The 16789-nt window shown below is 39.3% G+C and overlaps 1 protein-coding gene across 2 annotated transcripts in view; it reads left to right on the top strand.

Moving 5' to 3' along the window:
* Window positions 1–16789, top strand: part of LOC111153553 (centromere protein P) — a 240665-nt gene that overhangs the window by 42180 nt on the left and 181696 nt on the right. For both annotated transcript variants that reach the window (XM_022512637.1, XM_022512638.1), the window contains exon 5: window positions 13663–13759. In XM_022512637.1, coding sequence (XP_022368345.1) covers window positions 13663–13759 — 97 coding nt within the window. The remainder of the gene's footprint in view (window positions 1–13662; window positions 13760–16789) is intronic.

The raw sequence follows: 16789 nt of genomic DNA, 5'->3' as shown, positions 1-16789 counted from the left end.
GAAGCTGCTCAGATTAGTCATTGTACGGGTGCGCTGAATGAACAGGAGTCACAGTTCGGTTACTCGTGGTGCTGACTTACACAGAAGCCCTCATGGAGTTGTCATTCTACGTTCTGATAAGCTCACTGAGACGAAATTCAGAGTGGCTTCAGAGCGCCTTCTGTTGAGTGATGACGAGCTGCCTGCCGCACATTGGTCACCTCCGTAGAGCGAGTACTATTGTATGACTCTAGCTCCCATGAGGACCAGTTTGGTGAGGAGAAGCAGTCCCAGTGAGTTCATCACTTGTTATGGGACCAAGAATGGAGGAAATAAACCTCACCACTGCTGTTAATATATTCTGAGGTAGTCCTTTTGCTATGTACAGGAACCAACAGCTTATATTTGATATATACATCTGAGCTTCTGTGTACTGCATGGCTAATACAGAAAAGTTAGAAATAAGTGCATGGGATCCTATTTTAATAGGTTGTAGTATTATCCGAGTATGGTAAGGCCAGCTGATCAAGAGATAGTTGCCATTGAAAAGATAGTTTGTGGGACACCTGGGTGGCTCAGTCGGTTAAGCATTTGCCTTCGGCTCAGGTCATGATCTTAAGGCCCTGGGATCAAGCCCACATCGGGCTTCTTCCTCAGCAGGGAGTCTGCTGCTTCCTCTCCTTCTGCCTGCTGCTCCCCCTGCTTGTGCTCTCTCTGTCAAATAAATAAAAATCTAAAAAAAAAAAAAGGAAAGAAAGGAAAGATAGTTTGTTACAGTTCCTAACAGCAGGAGCTCCTCATGTTACTGGGGGCCACTGGGAGAAGCACTGACTGGCATGGATCTGGAGGCAGAGGGAGAGGGGGATTATTATAGTGGTTTTTGAGGGAAGGAACAGGTGAGGCAAGGTAAGTAAATTTAGGCTTGACTAGTTTGAATAATTTCAGGATGCTCTGGGGCACGGAGGTTGTCCTTGGTTGTCTAGTACCTGATCCTGGGTAATTAAGGTAGGTGGATGGCAGCCAGAATTTTGGAAGCTTAATAAAGGAGATGTTGGGTTGTGGGCTCTGGACTGATTGGATCGTGTTTAAAAAGCATGCTTGAGGCACCTGAGTGGCTCAGTTGGTTGAGTGGCTGACTCTTGGTTTCGGCTCAGGTCTTGATCTCAGGGTAGTGAGTTCAAGCCCAGCATTGGGCTCCATGCTGAACACTGGTGTGGAGCCTACTTAGAAAAGAGAAGAAGGGGTGCCTGGGTGGCTCAGTGGGTTAAACCTGTGCCTTTGGCTCAGGTCATGATCTCAGGGTCCTGGGATTGAGACCCTCATTGGGCTCTCTGCTCAGCAGGGAGCCTGCTGCCCACTCTCTCTGCCTGCATTTCTGCCTACTTGTGATCTCTCTCTCTGTCAAATAAATAAATAAAATCTAAAAAAAAAAAAAAAAGAAAAGAAAAGCATGCTCACAGGCAACCTTGTAACCTTGAGCGGGACAGTTCCTCCAGGGTCAGTAAGGCCCCGGATGTTAAAGCTTCAGAATACAGAAACCACCTGGTCAATACAGAACCCTTTTTGAGTCCTTTTTAAAATCCAGGGCATAGACGTCTGTGAAACTCTCAGAGTAAGTACCCTTGAAAATTCTGTCCTCCATAAAAGCAACAAGAAAACTGGCCACCTTTGTCAGATTTTTCAGAACTTACGAAATGAACTGAAGTCTTGCAACAATCTAGGGAACATTTATTTAGGAAAAACAGCGGAACATTGGTAAATACTTTCTTCAGTGCTGTTTCTAGTTCTCCCTTACCAGCTCCATGGCAGCCTGCGGTTACAGTGCAGCCAGCAAGCCAGGCAACCACGAGGGGGAGCCGAATGGTTCCGATTCCTTCAGAGATTGCTTCCTACTGAACTGTTAGGGCCCTGAAGGAGCTCACTTACAAGGCTGCATTTACTGAACGTGACGTAGAGCTCGTCCAGTGTGAAAGCCTTTTCTCTGGGAGCATTTGTTGAAGCCACTTGGACACAATTTCTAAACTTCATGACTGCCTGAGGTGGTGCATAAGAGCTGGGGGAATTAACAGGTTAGGTTCAAACCTTAAAAGGAAAAGCTGGAGAATGGGATCACCCTAAGGACTTTGAAAGCCCTGATATATATCCTGCGAATCTAGAAGGTCCATGTGTTGGGTCATCTTCATACTCAGGGGACATCTGAGATGGCCCTGACTACTGTTCTCACTCCTGGCTGAGGGTGAGGTTTTGCTGAAGTGACAGGTGAAGGCCAAGGGAGTATTGTCGTTTGCCTCACTGAGTGCCAAAGGTGTGCCCCAGCACACAGAGACCCCATGACATGCAGGTTCTAGGCATTTAGGTGAATCTTGGTCACATGTCAGCTAACTGAGCAGAGACGTGTGTAGCCACACAGCAGACTATAGACTGTAGATTTGTTCAGGAAAGTCACTGAGCAGACAAAAAGAGCAAAAAGTACAGCAGGCTTTAGAGAGAGGGGGAATCTGATTTCAGGAATTACCACACTGTATTTTTTAAAATGTTCAGTTTTCAACGAAAATTACAAGACATGCAAAACAAGAAAGTATGGCCCGTACTTTCTTATGGGGTAAAAAGCAACTAATCAATAGAAACTGTCCCTGAGGAAATTCAGTTGTTGGACTTGCCAGAGATTTTACTATTTATTTATTTATGTATTTTAAGGAGAGGGAGCATGAGTGGGGGGTGGGGGGTGGAGGGGCGGAGGGAAAGAAGATAATTTTTTAAAGATTTATTTATTTGGGAGGGGGCTAGAGGGAGAGAAAGAGAATCCTAAGCCAACTCCCTGCCGAGCACAGAGCTGGACCCCGGGCTCAATCCCAGCATCCTGAGATCATGACCCAAGGTGAAATCAGGAGTCCGATGCCCAACCCACTGAGGCACCCAGACACCCCTGGACTTGCCAACGGCTTTTTAAATTTTATTTTATTTTTTTTAAAGATTTTATTTATTTATTTGAGGGAGAATGAGTGAGAGAGAGCATGAGAGAGGAGAAGGTCAGAGGGAGAAGCAGACCCCCCAAGGAGCTGGGAGCCCGATGAGGGACTCGATCCTGGGAGTCCGGGATCATGACCTGAGCTGAAGGCAGTTGCTCAACCAACTGAGCCACCCAGGTGCCCTTGCCAACGACTTTAAATCAGCTATTTTAAATATGTTCAAGGAGCTAAAGGAAATTATGCGAATGTCGTCTCTGGTAACAAATTATCTTAATTTTCTCATGTGAGAATCTTTATTTTACTTCCAGTCTGGAAGGTGATTTTCTCTGGATATAGAATTTTAGTTGGGTAGTCCTTTCCTTTCAACATGTGAGAAATGTAGTGCCACTTGTTACTGGCCCCTTTGGTTTTTGGTGAGAAATACAGTCTATTTTTACTTCTTTGCTTTGTTTTTAATTTTCAGAAATTTGCTTGTCATTTGTCTGGGTTTGGACATCTGAATGACTCTGTAGGCATAGTTTTTGTTTTGTTTTGTTTTGTTTTTTATCACATTTGGGAATTATTCACTCATTTCTTTCAATGTTTTTTTAAGCCCTAGGCACTTTTCCTTGTTCCTTCTGAGACTGATGACATGAAGGTTAAATCTTTTGTTATTATTTCACAATTTCCTGAAGAACTCTTCATTTTCCCCTCAAATAAGTATGTATTCTCTGTTGATACTGGATAATTTCTGTTGATTTATCTTTCAGCTCCCAGATTCTTTCCTCTACCACCTCCATTCTACTATGGAACTAAGTTGGTGAGATTTGTATTTAAATTATTCTATTTTGGGGGTACCTCGGTGGCTCAGTAGATGAAGTATCTGCCTTCAGCTCAGGTCATGATCTCAGGGTCCTGGGATGGAGCCCCACATTGGGCTCACTGCTCATCGGGGAGCCTGCTTCTCTCTCTCCCTCTACCCCTCCCCACCCAACTTGTGTTCTCTTTCTCTCTCTCTCTCTCTCTCTCTCAAATAAATAAAATCTTTAAGAAAAATAAAAGTAAAAAGTAAATTATTGTATTTTTCAGTTTTAAATTATCCCCTTTTTTATCTGTTATTTCTTTGTTGATAATTTCTATTTTTACATTTCTTTCAACAATGTTCATGATGGGTTTCAGCAGTTTTTTGATTTTTATGTTGAATTTTAACAGTTGTTTATATAGGGCGCCTTGGTGGCTCAGTTGGTTAAGTGTCTGCCTTCAGCTCAGGTCATCATCCCTGGGTCCCAGGATAGAGTCCCACAGGGCTCCCTGCTTGGCAGGGAGTCTGCATCTCCCTCTGCCCCTCCCACTACTCATGCTCCCTCTCTCTCACTCTCTCACAAAAATAAATAAATACAAAATCTTTAAAAAAAAGAATGAGTTGTTTATATATTCTGGGAGCCAGACACTTATCAGGTATATGTTTTCTGAATGCCACCACATAGTTTCTTTTTATTACCTTGATAAATAACTTGTGATGCACAAAAGGTTTGAGTTGTTTTTTTTTTCCAAAGATTTTACCCATTTATTTGACAGTCAGAGATCACAAGTAGGCAGAGAGGCAGGCAGAGAGAGAGGGAGAAGCAGGCTCCCCTCCGAGCAGAGAGCCCGATGCGGGGCTCGATCCCAGGACCCTGGCATCATGACCTGAGGGGAAGGCAGAGGCCCTAACCCACTGAGCCACCCAGGCGCCCCAAAAGGTTTGAGTTTTATAAAGCTTACAGTATTTTTTACTTTGATATTCATCATTTTATCATCATAGTTAAGAAACCATATTCAAATTCAAGGTCAGATATTTGCTTCTATACATTCTTTTGAGAATTTTGTAGGTTCTGTATTTAGTCCTTTGATCCATTTTGAGTTAATTTTTGCATATGGTGTAAAAGGAAGGGTGCCACTTCATTCTTTTGCAGTTGGGTATCCACTCGTCCCTGCATGTTTCTGAAGGAACTGTTCTTACCCCCATCGAATGGTCTTGGCACCCCATCAAACCAATTGAACATGGGTCTATGATTTTATTTCAGGACTTAATTTTATTCCAGTTATCCAAATATTTATGCTTTTATTCATTTCATACTGTCTTGATTACTGTTGATTTGTAGTATATTTTGAAATAGGGAAGTATGAGTCCTCTAGTTTTTTTTTCCTTCTTCAAGATTGTTTTGGGTATTTAGTGTCTCTAAATATGAAATAAATATTCCATATGAATTTTAAGCTTGGCTTTTCTATTTGTGCAAAAAAAAAGGCCGTTGGGATTTTGATAGGGATTGCATTGAACCTGTAGACCACTTTGAAGTGTATTTCTGTCTAAATGTTAAGTGTCCTGACCATCACAGATGTCTTCCCATTAATCTAGGCTTAATTTATTTTTTAAAAAATTATTTATTTATTTATTTATTTATTTATTGAGAGAGAGTGAGGGGGAGAAAGAGTGAGTGAGCATGTGTGTATACACAAGCAGGGGAAGGGGCAGTTTCCAGTAGACTTCAGGCTTCCTTTAGAATCTTTCAGTAATGTTTTGTAGTTTTCAGTGCATAAGTTTGGGCTTCTTTGGGTAGATTTATTCCTATGTGTTTTATTCTTCTGGATGGTTTTGTAAATTGAGTTGTTTTATTTTTACATCCTTTATCACTTGTATAGAAATGTAAGTGATTACATTTTCCTGTATTCTTAAGGGTGTGAGTTCATAATTTTCTTCTCTTGAGATATCTTTGTCTGGCTTTTCTATCAGGATAGTGCTGGCCTCATTCTTTTTTTTTTTTTTTTTTTTTCCTTTCTTTACTTTTCTTTCAGAGTCTGAGAAAGAATGATGTTAATTCTTCTGTGAGTGTGGTTTTTTTTTTTTTTTTTAGATTTTATTTATTTATTTGACAGAGATCACAAGTAGGCAGAGAGGCAGGCAGAGAGAGAGGAGGAAGCAGGCTCTCTGGGGAGCAGATAACCCTGTGTGGGGCTCAATCCCAGGACCCCAGGACCACAACCTGAGCTGAAGGCAGAGGCCCCAACCCACTAAGCCACCCAGGCGCCCCTCTTCTGTGAGTGTTTGAGAGAGTTCAGTAGTGAAACCATCTGGTCCTAGACATTCTTTGCTAGTAAACTTTAATTATTGATTCAGTCTCTTTACTTGTTACAAGTATATTCAGAGTTTCTATTTCTTCTTGAGTCAATTTTGGTAGTTTGTGTACTGTTAAGAATTTGCACATTCTATCCAGATTATTGAATTTGTTGCCATACATTGTTTAGGCATTCTCCTATAATCCTTTTTATTTCTGTAAGGTCATTGATAATATCCCCCACATTCATTTCTGATTTTGGTAATTTGAATTGTCTTTTTTCTTAGTCCACTTAGCTAAAAAGGTTATCTGTTTTGTTAATTTTTCCAAAGAAACAAATTTTGGTTTTGTTTATTTTTCTGTTCTTTATTGCATTATATCTATTTTAATCTTTACTATTTCTTTCCTTCTGCCAGCTTTGTGTTCAGTTTGCTCTACTTTTCTAGTTCCCTAAGTACAAAGTAAGGTTATTGATGAGATTTTTCTTCTTCTTTTTTTTTTTTAAGATTCTATTTATTTGACAGAGAGATCACAAGTAGGCAGAGAGGCAGATAGAGAGAGGGGGAAGATATAGAGAGCCCGAGGTGGGTCTTGATCCCAGGACCCTGAGATCATGACCTGAGCTGAAGGCAGATGCTTAACCCACTGAGCCACCCAGGCGTCCCTCTTCTTTTTTTTAAAAAAAGAGTTTTTGCATACCTTTGAAAATAAGTTGATATTATTTCACACTGGGTGTTTATTTTTTTCTTTGCACTGCTTTTGCTCTTTATGACTTTTGCTAGATTGTGTTTTCATTTCATTTGTGTCAAATTATATTCTAATTTCCTTTGTTATTCTTTGACCCATTGATTAAGAGTATTTCCACATATTAGTGAATTTTTTATTTTTCCTTATCAACTCCTAATTTTATGCAATTATGGTTGGAAAGATATTTTGTATAATTTTGTCTTCTAAAAGTATATCTAGGCTTGTTCTGTGACCAAACATAGGGTCTGTCCTGGAAAATGTTTCATGTGCACTTGAGAACAATATGTATTATGCTGTTGTTGGGTGGCAAGTTTTTTATGTCTATTGAGTCTAATGGTTTATACTGTTGTTTAGATCCTCTGTTTTCTTACTGATCTTCTGTCTAGTTGTATCTGTTATTATAAATAGAGCATTGAAATGTCCAACTGTTACTGAATTTATTTCTCCCTTGAATTCTATCAAATGATGCTTCATATATTTTGGGATCCTTTGTTAGGTGCATATATGTTTATAAGATATGTTGTATCTTTTTGGTGAGTTGACCCCTGTATCAGTATATAATATAATACTTTGCCTCTTGTAACAATTTTTGATTTAAATTCTGTTTCATCTGGGACGCCTGTGTGGCTCAGTTGATTGGGCAACTGCCTTCGGCTCGGGTCATGATCCTGGGGTCCCGGGATCGAGTCCAGCATCGGGCTCCCTGCTCGGCAGGGAGTCTGCCTCTCCCACTGACCTCTCTCCTGTCATGCTCTCTCTCTCTCATTCTCTCTCTCTCTCTCAAATAAATAAATAAAATCTTTAAAAAAAAATAAATCCTGTTTCATCTGATGATAGTGTAGCCACCCCAGTTCTCTTTTGGTTGTAATTTGCATGGAGTATCTTTTTCAAGCCTTTTATTTGTTAACCTCTATGTGTGTGTATATGTCTCTAAAGTAAGTTTCTTACGGACAGCACAGAGATGCATCAAATTTTAAAAAATTCATTCTGACAATTGGACTTTTGGTTGGGGAGTTTAATCCATTTACATTTAAAAGTAACTACTAACAAGGAAGTACGTGCTTCTGTCATTTGCTTTTTGTTGTCTGTTTACCATGTCATTTTTATTCCTCCATTACTAACTCCTTTTATGTTGAATTGATTCTCATAGTGCTCCATTTTGATTCCCTTTTCCCTTCTTATCTGTGTAGTTTTTAGTTGTCTTCGTGTCTCCCTTGAGGATTACAATTAACATTTTAGGCTTATAACAACCTAGTATGAAATAATATCAACTTACTTTCAAAGGTATACAAAAACTCTGTTCCCTTATATCTCTTTCCCTTCTCTTTTATATTGTTATTATCATAGGTTACATTTTTATACATAGCATACTCATTAACAGATTTTACATTATTGCTCTATGCATTTGTTTTTAAATCATATAGGAAAAAAAGAGGGGTTATAAATCAAAGGTACAGTAATATTGCCTTTGTTATTTACCTGTGTAACCAGTGCTCGTTATTTCTCCATAAGACTTTGAGTTGCTCTACAGTATTCTCTCACTGTAGCCTAAAGGATTCCCTTAACATTACTTTTTTTTTTTTAAGATTTTATTTATTTATTTATTTATTTATTTATTTGTCACGGGGAGAGAGAGAGAGCACGCACAAGCAGGCAGAGGCAGAGAGAGAAGCAGGCTCCTTTCCGAGCAAGGAGCCCAATGTGGGACTCGATCCCACGACCCCAGGATCATGACCTGAGCCGAAGGCAGCGGCTTAACTGGCTGAGCCACCCAGGTATCCCTCCCTTAACATTTCTTGTAGGTCAGGTATATTAATCATGAACTCTCTCAGCTTTTTAGTATGAGAATGTCTTGATTTATCCTTATTCTTAAAGGATAGTTTTGACATAGAATTTTTGGTTAACTCTTTCTCTTTTAGCACGTTAATGTCTTTTCAGTGCCTTCTCGCTTCCATGGTTGTTGATGATAAATCAGTGAATAATTTTACTTATGATTCCTTATCTGATGAGTTGCTTTCTTGTCATTCTGTCTTTGGTGTTGACAGTTTGAGTACAACATGCCTCAGTGTACATGTCTTTGAGTTCATCCTTATAGTTTGTGAGCTTCTCAGATGTGCTAAAGTTTTCATCCAATTTGGAGAGGATTAGACCATTATTTCTTGAGATACGCTTTCAGCTTCTTTCTCCTGCAGCTCTCCTGTGACTCCAGCTGTGTGGGTGTTGGTACACTTGATGGTATCCTATAGTTTTTTTAGACTTCATGTATTTTTCTTCATTCTTTTTCTTCCTGTTTTTTAGAGTGGATAATTTCACTCAGCCTATATGTTCATTTTTGCAGATTATTCTGCCTGCTCAAATCTGTCAAACACTTCAGTGACTTTTTCATTTCAAGTTTTATAATTTTTGGTTCCAAAATTTCTGTGTTTCCTTTTTCTAATGTGTCTTTATTAGTATTCCTTATCATACATATTATTTTCTTGGTTTCCTTGAGTTCTTTGAACATATTTCAGACACACTGACTTAAAGTCTGTAGTAGCAGTTCCATTGTCTGTTTCCTTGAGGACAGTTTCTGTTAACCTTTTTCCTTCCTGTATCTGGGTCATTTTATATTTTTTCTTTGCATGCTTAATTTCTTGTGGTGGTTGTTGAGTATGGACATTTGAATATTATGCACAAAAAGAAAAAACAGCAAAAGCAAAAATATTTTATCTCTTGTCTCTGTGTTTTGGCTGTGTATTGGACATTCCTGTTGCACTTAGCAAGGCCTTTCCGCACTGCCTTTGCCTCCCTGCCCTGCTTGCCTTTCGCCTAAATATCAGCCAGAGGTGAAAGTGTGTGGTCTTCTCAGGTCTTCTCTGAGCATACTTCCTGCCCTATACATTCACATGGTTTTCCAGTTCCTTCTTATATGGACTCCTTTCAAACTATTTTCTAAAGATTCTCACTCTATACCTTTTCCTCCCTTGGCTTTCAACATGTCTGTTTTTTCTTGGAATTGTTATTTTGTGCCATTTGGCACTGGCTTATTCATTTGACTCTCAGTATCTTTGAGAAATAACCTCTGCATAGTCATGTGTTCAAGAAAGTTATGAGTTACGTGGAAAATAGGCCCCTTCCATTAGTCCTCAGGGATCCTACAGACAGACATAACAAACAGAGCTCAGTTGGGAACACAAAAGAAACACAGTTCTTTGGGAACAAGATCCAGTCTACTGTGGTCAGGATGGGGTTCCACTGAGAAAGCAGAATGTGATCTTAAAGACCCACTGTGCTCAGGTGGTGGACATGGCTAGCAGAAGCTAAAAAAATTACATTTTCCTTCTCTGCTCAGTGGCCCTTCTCCTGGTTATGTGTTGGCTGGATTTCTGTAAACATTTTACTGGCTTCCCAATTCCTATTAAGTGTGATTCTGACAGGCATGTGGTAGTTTTTGGTGTTTCTGAGGAAAGACTGTCCCCATAACCCCTACTTTGCCATTTTTGCAGTTGTCCTTGTCAACATGCTTTTATTCAAAAGCACATTCTGGCTCACTTTTATGGGCTATAGTTTAGGGGATGTTATAGTTTATGGGCTGTATTTTGATTTGTCTTTCTCATCCACTGCCCTGAGGCCACTCTGAATTCTGGACAGTATTCTACACCGTAATTCAGTTCTTGATATTTTTGCTTTATTGTTTCTGGTCAGCTTTGTGTGAGGGCCACTTTGTTCAGGACTTCATACATAAATATAAAGGATCCCTTTCCCAAATTCCTTCTGCCTGATTCTCCCTACTCTGTGCTTGGGGTCACTTCGTGTAGGAAGGAGATAGTTGACAAAGCAGCTTCCTGTGTTTGCAGGAGCCATTCTGGTGAAGAGTGGGAATGGCGCCGCCTCATGTCTCATTTTGCTTGGTGTTGGGTGGGGCTAGTTGACAAAGGTCTTCCCACAGTCTCCCAACAGCAGCATGATTCCTGCTTCTTAGCTGGCTTTGCTTCCTGTCAGCACAGCCGGTTGCCTGGTTGGGAGGAAGAGGGCACAGCTCCTCTTGGGCGTTAGGGTTCTGTTCCTCATGCCTTCCTCTTCAGCCGCTTCAAAAATTTTATTCCCTAATGTTTGAAAACTTATGCTGCTAAGTAATAAATCACAGAGCAAACTTACAAACATTATGTTCATTGGATTAAATTGCATGATTTCAAACATTGAATTTTTTTTAAAACTGAGATTTAGTTGACATAAAACACTATCTTCATTTCAGGTGTACAGCACAATGATTTGGTATATGTATATATTGTAAAATGATCATTGCAAAAAGTGCATTTATCACCACATGTATTTACAGTTTTTTTTCTGAAGAGAATTTTTAACGTTTATACTCTTAGCAACTTCCAAATATGGTGATGTTAACTGTAGTCACCATGCTGTATATTGAATCACCAAGGCTCATTTATTTTTTTTATTTTTTATTTTTTTTTATGTATTTATTTGATAGAGAGAGATCACAAGTAGGCAGAGAGGCAGGCAGAGGGAGGGGGGGGAAGCAGGCCCCCTGCAGAGCAGAGAGCCCGATGATGCGGGGCTTGATCCCAGGACCCTGAGACCATGACCCGAGCTGAAGGCAGAGGCTTAAGCCCCTGAGCCACTCAGGTGCCCCTCATTTATTTTATAACTGGAAGTTTTTACCTTTTGACCACCTTCACTCATTTGTCCACTCCCCACCCATCCCCTCTGGCAACCACCAATCTATTCCATGAATCTGTGAATTTGTTTCTTTCAGATCTCACATGTAAGTGAAATCATATAGTATTTGTCTTTTTCTGTGTGATTTATTTCCCTTGGCATAATGTCCTTAAGGATTGATCATGCTGTTGCAAATGACAGGATTACCTTCTTATTTATGGCTGAATAATATTCCATTGTGTTTAGATACCAGAATTTCTTTATCTCTCCTTTCATTGGTGGGCAGTTACATTGTTTCCATGTCTTGGCTATTGTAAATAATGCTGCCGTGAACATGGAAGTGCAGCTAACTTTTTGAGTTAGTATTTTCAGTTCTATGGGATAGATGCCCAGAAGTACAATTGCTGGGTCACGTGGTAGTTCTATTTTTAATTTTTTGAGGAACCTCCATACTCTTTTACACAGTACACCAATTTATATTCCTATTAATTGCACCAGTTTGCATGCCCACCAACAGTGCATGCGGGTTTCTTTTTCTCCACATCCTCGCCAACACCAGTTGGTTCTTGTCTTATACTAGCTGTTCTGGTAGGTGTAAGGTGATCTCTTGTTGTGGTTTTGACTTCCATTTCTCCAGATGTGATGTTGAGCCTCTTTTTGTGTGTCTTCTCTGGAAAAATGTCTATTCAGGTCCTCTGTCCATTTTTTAATGTGATCTTAGTTTCTTGCTATTGAGTTTTATGAGGGAGTGTGTGTGTGTGTGTGTGTGTGTGTGTGTGTGTGTGTGTGTGTAAAAAGGTGATTTAAAACATGGAGATAGGACCCATGGATGGAAAGCTGCACTGGGATTGTGAGAAGCAATTCGAGTTTTATGAGTTCTTTATATATTTTGGTTATCTACCCCTAATCAGATAAATGATTTGCAAATATTTTTTTCCCAGTCAGTAGGCTGCCTTTTCATTTTGTGGATGGTTTCCTTTGGTGTGCAGATGCTTTTTAGTTTGATGTGATCCCTTGTTTATTTTTGGTTTTGCTGCCTTAGCTTTTGGTGTTAAATCCAAAAATTCATCACCGAGAGCAGTGTACTTCCTCTTTCGTTTTATACAACCCCTGCTGGCTGGAGGGAATGATCTTTGCTTGGGACCTTTTTTGTCTGTTTTCTTTTTTAACTCCAACCTTTGGCAGTTCTGAGTCGCAGTGTGCTGTACCATCCAGACTGGGATCTATGGGAGGCAAAAATAAATCCCGAGGAACTCATCACCCAATCCTCCCTTAATTCCTGAAGTTTTGTACCCATTCCTGCCTTCTCTTGTCCACGTTTCAGAGTCTTCCAGGATTTGCTTTGTGTGTTATGTCCATGTTCTAACTTGGAATGTTGAGGTGGAGTGTGATTACTGCATTATGAGCAGTATGGGAACTCGACTCCCACAATCATTTATTGAAAGCCTGGTTAAGTGAATACACTCATCTTGCCTACAAGTTGCTTATTTTATGGGTATCAATATAACAATAGGTATAGCGTTAAGAGCATTAAGATCAATTCCATGAGAGCTCATAGGTAATAGGACAAAAATTATTTCTAGCCATTTTGGAATAGGTCATGTGGTGTGGTGGTGAGGTCACTGTTCAGAGAATAATCTCTGACACCCCCCGGAATGTCCTGTAATTAGTTCAGTCCTGACACTGCTCAGATTTAGTGCAGACCTGCAGGTTAAGGGCAAAGTCCTGAACAAGGTGGCCCACTTTAGGTGCCATGTGATGAAACTCCTCCAGTCCCCCTGTCCTCACTGGAGGTCTGGTTGGCCCAAAGTTCCAACCTGTTAAGCATGTGGTTAGTCTTTGTGGTGACCAGCCTCTATCCTTAGGCTATCTAGGGGCCACCACGTGTCACTTCATTAGCATAAGAGACACACACTGGTCACTCAGGAATTCCAAGGGTTTTTGAAGCTCTGTGCCAGAAATAGTCTTTATTATATGCCATGGTCATCAAATACAAATTCAAGGACAGATTGGTATTTGAGAGGTACCTTGTTTAGGATTTAAACATTTTAAGATGGGGCAAAGGGCAAATTAGCATTAGCAATCACACAGGGGCACGTACTCAGAGTTCAGAATATAGAAGTGTATCAAGTACTTTTTTTAGCTTTAGGGTATATAAAAAACAATACGATTAAAAATGCCAGGATAGGGCTCTCATTTATGACATTTATGAATCATAAAATCTTCTATTCCTACAGAGCAGAAGAAAGAAGAGATCTGCTGATGTTTTTCCGAAGCCTACACTTTTTTGTGGAGTGGTGTGAATATCGTAAGCGGACATTTGAACACTTCAAGGTAGGGTCTGAAGTTTTAAAATTTAAACATATTCAAAAAGTCAGGCTGGTTTAAATTTAAACATATCCGAAAAGTGAAGCTGGTATTAATTTGGGGATTTGATATGACATTTTTTCCTTAAAGTTTTGAAACAATAGAAAATATTTTTGTTGGCTTCTGGAATTTGCAGTTATTTGGAATAAATGAGGAGGAATGCTTTTATACAAACCATTGAGTCGTTTGTATTAGGAGATATCTTGAAAGAGGTATAGTTATATTCTTATTTATTTTATACACATTTTGAAAAATTAATCTGTACTTGAAGTAAAATACAAATGCTAAAATGAGTGTTATCATAGTGGGCTTACCACCTAGCACTGTAATCTTTAATTCCTAGTCATACTCTGTATTTTGAGTTTCTTAATTGTCATCTATTTCAGTTTTAACTATTAAAGCCTGATTCTGGTATAATAATGTCTCTTAAGTCTGATAACAGAAACATTCAAAGACTTCTTATTATTCTGTTTTCTGGCATAGCTAGAATTACGTTGAGCTACGTTATAATCATCCATATTCTTTTTAGTTGGATGGTAGCAGTTTTGACAGCAGTGGTCCACACAAAATCCAGTTTTGAAAGAGTTGATATAGTATCTCAAAAGGCTAACCCCAGGTCCTGACTGTTGTTTTTATGACTGGTACTAACTCTTGTTTGTTTGGACTTATTATTATTGTTATTATTACTGCTATCACTACTACCATTATTATTTGCATTCTGTTTGGTTGAGTTAATAAAATCTGTCAGACGTAGAACTTTCCTTACAATGAAACATGCCTGTACCTGCACTGTGGTTCCTGGAGGAGTTCTCTTATTGTTGCTCACAGACATGTGCTCTTGCACCAGAACAGTGAAAGGGCTTTGCTTCACAACTGGTAAAATATAGTCATGAACGGGAGTATGCAGGCAGTTGTGGCAAAACTCCATCGAACATGGAGGTTTACTGATACATTTGGATAGGTTGTGGGAATTCTGAGTTCTAGTCCTATTTCTGAAGTTGATTTGCCCCTAGGTGCTTTCAGGGCGGGCGTAGAAGTATGATTGGTGTGTTTATCCTGTAGAGGATCGAGTACTTCCCTGAGCTGGTCATGCTGTTATGCAGCCATCACTGATACTCATCTCCAGAACTTGTTTACATCTCAAACTGCAACTGTTCCCATTAAATATTAACTTCTCATGACCTCCTTCCCCAGCTCTTGGGGATCACCATTCTATTTTCTGTTTCTATGAATTTCTAGGTATCTCATTAAAGCAGAATCATAAAACCAAATAGTTTTTTTGTTTGGTTTATTTCACTTAGCATAATATTCTCAAGGTGTTGCACAGTGAAGAATTTCCTTCCTTTTTAAGGCTGGATGATATTCCATTGAATGGGTTGCCTTCATTTTGTTTATCCATTCATCTGTTGACGGATACTTGCTTTGTTTCCATCTTTTGACTGTTGTGAACAATGCTTCTATGAACATTGGTGTACAAATACCTGTTCAAGTCCCTGCTTTCAGTTCTAGTACATATATACTTGTAAATGGAGTCATTGGGTCATATAGTATTTCTGCCCAATTTTGTGAAGCACCCCATATTCTCTTCCGCAGTGGGTATACCGTTTTACATTCCCAACAGCAATGCCAAAGCTCCCAATTTCTCCACATACTTGCCAACTTTGGGGGTCTTTTTTTGTTTTGATTTTTTTGGATCTTGGATCATAGCCAACCTAATGGGTGTGAAGTAGTATTTTCATTGTGGTTTTGATTTGCATTTACCTAATGATTAGTGATGTTGAACATCTTTTCATGTGCATATTGGCCATTCATGTATCTTCTTTGCAGAGATGTCTATTTAAATCCTTTGCCCATTTTTGAATTGGGTTGTTTTTTTCTTGTTGGGATATAGGAGTTCTTAAAGATATATTCTAGATATTAATCTTTTTTTTTTTTTTTAAAGATTTTATTTATTTGACAGATCACAAGTAGGCAGAGAGGCAGGCAGAGAAAGGAAGGGAAGCAGGCTCCCTGCTGAGCAGAGAGCCCAACGCAGGGCTCGATCCCAGGACCCTGGCTGGGATCATGACCTGAGCTGAAGGCAGAGGCTTTAACCCACTGAGCCACCCAGGCGCCCCTAGATATTAATCTTTTATCAAATATATAATTGGCAAATATTTCCCCCCGTTTTTTGGCTTGTCTTTTCATTTGTTTGATAGTGTCCTTTGATGCCCAGAAGTTTTTACCTTCAGCAACATCCATTTTATCTATTTCGTTGTTGTCTGTGCTTTTGATGTCATATCCAAGAAATCATTGTCAAATTCAACGTCATAAAAATTTTCCTCTTTTTTAACACTAAGAGTTTCATAGTTAAACTTAGGTGTCTGATACAACTTGAGTTAACTTTTGCATATACTGTAAGCGAAGGGTCCATCTATATTCTTTTGCATGTGGATATCCAGTTTTCCAAGGTCTTGGGCACCTTTGTTGAAAATCATTTGACTGTCTATGCAAAGGTTTGTTTCTAGGTTCCATGTACTCTTCTGTTGTTACATATGTTCCTGCACGCCGGTACCGTACTTTCGATTACTGTAGCTTCGTAATTCACTTTTGAAATGAGAAAAGTATGAGTTCTCCAATTTTATTCGTCTTTTCTAATTTCTTTTGCCTATTTGGAGTCCTTTGAGATTCCATATGCATTTTAGAATGGGTTTTTCTCTTTCTTCAATAAATGTAATTGGGACTTGACAGGGACTGCGTTGAGTGTGTGGATTGCTTTGGGTGGTGCTGACCTAGTAACTGTTTGGTCTTACAGCCCAAGAACACAGGATGTCTCTGTACTGGTGCATGGCTTCTTTAGTTTCAGAGTGTTTGTAAGGGTAAAACATTTTTAATTTTAAACCTTAATTTCTTTACTTATCAGTGTCAAGAATGAATACTATTTCTTTAAGATAATGGGGTCAGTGGAATTTTATTGTCATTCTTTTATCTTATTTGTGACCTAAGGGTATATGTAAG

The sequence above is a fragment of the Enhydra lutris genome, unplaced genomic scaffold (genome assembly GCF_002288905.1).
Source record: "Enhydra lutris kenyoni isolate GAN:26980312 unplaced genomic scaffold, ASM228890v2 scaffoldscaffold33, whole genome shotgun sequence".
Lineage (NCBI taxonomy): Eukaryota > Metazoa > Chordata > Mammalia > Carnivora > Mustelidae > Enhydra > Enhydra lutris.
This window is presented reverse-complemented; position numbering and strand designations above follow the sequence as displayed.